At 40.1% G+C, this 6,618-nt stretch overlaps 1 protein-coding gene across 1 annotated transcript; it reads left to right on the plus strand.

The window, feature by feature from the left end:
• Positions 1-840: 840 nt before the first annotated feature.
• LOC112458844 lies at positions 841-6,240 on the plus strand. The gene is made up of 5 exons (XM_025022662.1): positions 841-963; positions 2,196-2,378; positions 2,755-2,967; positions 4,058-4,272; positions 4,512-6,240. The coding sequence occupies exons 1-5, from the start codon at positions 928-930 to the stop codon at positions 6,040-6,042; spliced, it is 2,178 nt and encodes a 725-aa protein (XP_024878430.1). The 5' UTR covers positions 841-927; the 3' UTR covers positions 6,043-6,240.
• The last annotated feature ends 378 nt before the right edge of the window (positions 6,241-6,618 follow it).

Raw genomic sequence — 6,618 nt, forward strand, 5'->3', positions numbered from 1 at the left:
AAGTTGTTTAATTCTGATGTTTATTATATATATATATATATATATATAATAAACATCAGAATTAAACAACTTCGGCATAGACGTGACGCGAATAGCACTTCTGTTAATCTTTTCGATCCACAGAGATGCGTTGTACTACCGTATGTCAAAGGTCTTGGCGAAGATATACGTCTCACACTTAATAACGTTGGCCTCGATACTGTCCACACTGTTCCTAAAAAATTGGACGTCATTATTAAGAGGGAAAGGACCGTCTCGATAAGAACAATTCTACGGAAGTGGTCTACAGAATAAATTGTAATAATTGCTGTGCATCCTACATCGGACAAACAAAACGATACTTAAAAACGCGTGTTACTGAACATTTTAATGATATAAAAAAAGACGATGATAAGCATTCCGTTGTCAGCAAACATCGCGTTTCCTACAGTCATGATTTCAAGTGGTCCGAGGTGGAAATATTGCATAGGGAAAAGAACAGAAAAAAGAGAGAAATCGTGGAAATGTTTTTAATAAAAAAATATTCAGATACGATTAATCTAAAAAAAGACACGGATAATTTAAATCCCATATACGACAACGTCATCTCGAGTGTATAATTGTTTTTCTGCTGTTGGGTACTCTCTGATAACCTTATTGTTAATGTTTAACATATACGAAACTACCAGTTCGTTCCTGGGGCCCGATTCTCTATCGACAAACGTATGCGTAAACTTTGCTCTAACAGAAAAGCTGCAAGCTTATTGGCTAAAAACTGTGCGATAGCCAATCAATTTGCAGCCTTTCTGTTAGAGCAGAGTTTGCGCATACGTTTCTCGTTAGAGAATCGGGCCCCTGACTCCCATCGTGTGAACATGAGTCGTCGTGTGGCTCGAGAAAATTGTGATTTTTCGGTTTATATATTGTAACTCGCCAGCATGATACGCAATGCTAATTTTGGTGCCGTCGTGGGACATTCTCTGTGTAAATAAGTACCCTCTTTTTTATTTTTTGAGGTTTAAACATCACTCTATTATTTATTAATTTTCTAGCCTCTCATTTGTGATGTTTCAACCTACGGCATTACCGAGTTCAATACACCGCGGACATAAACACACAGTTACACGAACATTCATACATATACACAGTGTCATATAGCCCAAAGGTGGTGCTGAAGGCACTATAAAATCTCTCATCCGAGGGATATAACCGTAAAAAAAAATGTTTCTGTCAAAATCTCATAAGCACTAGACTGAGAATGTGCCGACGATGGTACTCGTTTCCTCATCAGGTATTTGAATTTCTGCTCCTTAAAATTTTTGCATTGACTTAAAAGAATTTCTTTTATACTTTTTGAAAATTTTAACTTTTAACTCTTAAATTATAAATTTTAACTAATGACTATGTTATTTGACCTTACGCTGTATTTTTGCTTTGTTAGATCACTTGATAAGGACCCGAATCCTGGGTTGAAACATCGTGAAGTTTTTATGTACTTTTGCCAATTGTTGTCGATATAAATATATTCTTTTGGTTAAATAGTATTGGCAGAACAAACACTTACTTTTTGGTATCTCAATAATTGTTTATCAGAGGAAAAAGTGGTACAAGACTTTTTGACTTAATTTGGTCTCAAGAATATGTTGCTGCATTTGTGCGAAAATAGAATATTGTATAAATTATGTTACAACATACATAAGTGTTTACAAAAGTTGGAACACTATTGCAACAGCATATTCTTGAGACCAGATCAAGTTAAAAAATTCTGTATTATTTTCTCCTCAAACAAAGAATTATATCGTACTAAATTATCGTAAACTAAATATTGAAAAATTTACCGAATTTTTCTTAAATGTTAAAAAAATATTACGTAAATAAAAAATGTTTTAGACGATTTAAAAAAAGGATAAAATAAAAAATAGTCTTATTTTAAAAAAAAAAGGTTATCTTAAAATCTTGGAGGCATATGATTTCTTTGTCTTCACTTGTTAGACAAGACTTATCTTATGGAATAAGATGTTCCCCTCGAAACAGAATAAGTTCTATTTAAAATATTTGTTCGAACAATAAATAGTTCGGGAGATAATTGCGGAAAGATTAAAATAATACACCTTATATACAATGTTTAAAAGAGATATAAGTATGTTATGACGCGCAAAATTGCAAATAGCTTGGTTTGTTTGCGATGGATCTTCTGATATCTTTATGTTTTCCAGTATCTCTTAACAATAATATTGTTGCTCTTCGGTGAATGCACCGTGTGCATCATTGCTGTCTTCTGGCCTCATGTGGTGGGGATCGACGTAAGACCGGCACGTCTGATACGCGCTTTACAACGCAGTTATGCTGTACCTGGACGTGAGCAATTCACAGCTGCCCTCGATCTTGCACAAACAACAGTAAGTTTATATGTCATCTATCAAATTTAAAAGTAAAGATATAATGTTTACAGATATAATGTTTTCTAACGATATATTTAAATATTCAAGAGCATTGTGATTAAATTGATTACAGTAGCCTATATGCCAATATTTCTAGACAAATTAACATAATAAAAACTTTGACAAGTAAGATTATATAAAGTGCAAAAAGAGATTCTTGTGTTTTATATTTATTAAGATTAGAAGAGACAAAAGATACAAAATATACAAAAATAAAAAAAGAAAAAAGATCTATCTCAAACACTTTTTACGCGGATAAAATATGTATTTAATTTATATAATGATACCAAAAGAGAAAATGTACGCATGTCATTGTCGTTCTGACCACTTACAGTTCGCCTGTTGCGGCATAAACGGAAGCAGCAATTACGGCACGTCGTGGTGGCGACTGCAGGAAGTCGGCCGCAGAGAATTAGTGGTGCCTCTCAGTTGTTGCACCCTGAATAACGCCAATGAGACAGACTCCTTCCTCAACCCCGAGCCTGCCAATCTCACTCTCTGCCAGGCTCTGAACCCTGCCGAACATCAATACGCCCGGCACACTGCGGTATGCGCGATAATGAGGAAGTTATTACTCCTTTTGCCGTCATGCCGTGCCATGCCATGCTGACGCGAGACGAACTTTTCGAATCGGTTCGCATTAAAGACAGATACGGAGTTCTACATACCACACGGGAACAAATACGTCTTCAACATAAAATATCGACACATCATTGAAGCGCTATATTTACATGAGGCTTTATGACGTTATTCTCGTTTCATGAGAATGAAATTCCGTTTAAAAGTTATTGCAGTTAAGAACATTTCTCTTGCGCGAACGTAAACGCAATAATGCGAGATAATATTTGAGAAAAAAATGCAAACTCTAAGCTCATTTCGAAAATTATCATATTAATTAATTTTTCCTCTGCGGCCGTGGTATTCGGTGCTCCGATTTTTCGCGCTTTGTCCGAAAGTTTGCGATAAAACCGGCATGACTTCGTACACGAATACTAGGAAAGGGATGTTGTGTATCGATTAATGGCTTTGTCTTGATAAAGACCTCCATAACAAGACTGCGAGAGCAATTTATCAGAATGCGGGCAGCCGGCAGTGACGTTACGTTATGGTTGCACTTTTGTAGAATTGGCCGAAAGATATAATAGAAATCTCATAGAAATATGCGCAATTATTATGAGGTCGAAGATGTAACAAAAATATAACCAGTAAGTATTCGACATTGACCATTTATCGACGCATCGACGTCGAATCGATGTCGATTTGACTAATCATTTCTGAATAGATATATTATAACACAATTATCACATCGTGGAAATATTACGTCCTTTTCTTAATAATAATAAATTTATAATCTTGTTATAAGAAAAATTATTAGTCTCGACAACGTGAGTCGTGTGCGACCTACGCGGCCTAAACGGAAATTTACTGAAAATCGGGCCAATAGAGAAAGTGTTAAGCTCTAATAATTTCGTAAAATGATTTAAATTGTATATCTCTCTAAACACGAGTGACTTCGTCACCGGTCTATAACAACAGCGATTCGGACAACAAAAGATACAAGCTGATACATCTCCGGTCAATAATGTTTTAATTTTGATTGTTATGCATTGTATATAATTTGTTCATTTTATATTCAGGGTTGCCTTGAATATATCGAGAAGTGGACGCAAGATCAGGCTCTGATCCTGTTGGCTATCGTATTAGCGGTCATGTTCGTCGAAGTCACGGCGCTTCTCAGCATACTTCTCGCTTGCTCCCGAGAGAACAGGAGAAGTAAATCGCAGGCGTCAACTTTCACCTCCACGCAGACTTTAAGCCCATTCACTGAGAGCGATCACGACTTTAGTAAGAAGTTCTTCTTATGCTGCAATTTTAGACAGCGCAATTTAGAATACATTTTTCAGTATGCTTAACTTTATAGGAAGAATATTTCTATCAAACTTCAGTATTCTCGGAATTATTATTCACTATACTATTCCATCTTATCGTGCTAATGTAATTTGCCTGGATTACAGGTATAGGCATCGAGAACAGGATGCATACGGCCGGAACGACGTTCGGTGCCAAATCATGAAGATGGCTGGAGGGCAGCGAAGGACGGACAGCAATCGATGTCAAGGACGCAAATAAGCGAGAAACGTGTAACGATACTAAACATAGCGTGTTAGCGACGAGCGGAAAGAGCATAATCGAGGAATGGCGAAATCCTCCCAGATACTCCGAAGATTTGCGAAGCGATCAAGTGTACGAGGAACGGGCGGTCGACGTTGTGATCGATAATCGTCCTCCGGATCTTCTTAAAATGCATCCACGGTGCGCGTCGCTGCCAAGGATAGCAAACGACGACGTGAATAAAAATAATAACGATGACAAATTGATTAAGATTAAAAGACCACAAGGTGGTGGCACAGTTAGAAGCATCCCTATTAAAGATTATCAGGCGTCGATCGCGCATAACATCGGCACTTTGAAACGATCCGTGGCACCTCAGTCGCAATTCGAGTCCCTAGTCTCCGAACCCGAGAAAAGCGTTTACATGCCGTTAAGGAAGAGAGTTCCTGTAACTAGCAGTTTGCATCACCGGTCCGCATCGCAGACTACGTGCATCGCCGCGCAAACCGTGAAAGCGGATAACGGTCCGAGGAAATCTTGCTGCTTTTGCGACAGTCAGCACGATCTGCGCGGCTTCTATTGCGCCAACGCCGATTCGAGCAAGCACGTTGAAGACATTCGATACTTTAATAAAACGGAGGATCAACGATCGCAAAACGGTTCCGATATAGATGAGTATTTCCGTAGGAGCTCACGCGAGAGATTCAGCTCGAATGATCACCGGATTTCGAGACGCACGCGTGAATCTTTGGGAAACATGAGAACGATAACAGCAACCGGTACGAAAAACGAGAAGGCGCAAGCGGAAGAGGAAGCACAGGCGTTGCAGTTAACGGAGGGTCATGTCGGTCAGAAAATATCGGCTTACGAACAGAACGCTTGGCGTAGTTTGCGCGGTTCCAGTCCCAAGTATCGATCGCTCTTTGAGGTAAAGGGACATCGTACCATCGGTGTACCGTTGGTGGGTATGCACAACGCTTGCGGCTTACCTGTCGTGGCTTCCTGGCACGATCACGAGCTTCTGGATTCTCTGCGGATCAGCCGCAGACTCGCCGGAACTGCGGGACCCATTTACAAGAGTCCTCGCACAATCCCGAACGTGCGACGTCGGACACAATCGAAAAGGAAGGCGCCGCAACCGGATCGCGGAATAATCCATGCGAGAGATATCAATCGTGGCATTAAAAAATCGACGATCAACTCAGCGGGGTATTTGGACGCTATTAATGGCAGCGGCAGGTCCAGGAGGAGGCATCGTCGCTCGTCATTTACCACGACAAAGGTTGGATCGCTGTCCTCGAAAAATTCCTTCAAGAGGATGCCTAGAAGATATGGAATTAAAACGAGTTCGCTGGTGGATACCTTTGGCAGGAAGTCGATTAAAGGAGGAAGCGCGAAACGGACGACTTTATACGCGAAGGACGACGGCGAAGAGCCGGTGCAAGTTCTCAAGAGCTTATGCTTAAATCCTCTGGCGCGTGTCAATCCAGAAATGGATATGATGTGGTGAAACTCGTAAAGAAATTAACGTATCTGCTTGTTTGCTCTTATCGATTAATGCATTCATACGTTAAGTTATTTAAAATAAAGAAGTTAAGTACCAATTACGCAAGCGTTAGGTATCGTTTGTTTAACTATTTAATGTTAAATTAGACAAACAAGATATAAAAACAAGCTTTCCATTTATTGGCATTTCCATTAACTATCTCTCATACATAGCATGTAGTCCCTGGCGGCGGGAGCCTCTTCGGTCGGGTCGGGTACCGCGGACCACTGCCCGAGGTCCGACCTCCCTTGTCGGGGTCGCGTTTGACATCGTCCAGACGGTCTGCGTCGACACAGACCGTGTTCAGGGCCGAACTACGACACCTCGAGTGATAAAACGCCGTTCGGTCTGGCGGCGCATTTGATCCCAGAATTCCTCCAAAATCCAGGGTAGTCCATTCGGAGATGGTGGAGGAGACGCCTCCACCGCGCTTCAAACTTCTCTTCTCGGGGATTTTTAAAAATTCTCAAAGTTTTAGTAACAGCTGCAATAACATATAAAGCGAGAGGGATATGATAGGGCTTTAAGTCCTTCACATGG

Source organism: Temnothorax curvispinosus, unplaced genomic scaffold (genome assembly GCF_003070985.1).
Source record: "Temnothorax curvispinosus isolate PA1 unplaced genomic scaffold, ASM307098v1 QBEX01009264.1, whole genome shotgun sequence".
In the NCBI taxonomy this organism is placed as follows: Eukaryota; Metazoa; Arthropoda; class Insecta; order Hymenoptera; family Formicidae; genus Temnothorax; species Temnothorax curvispinosus.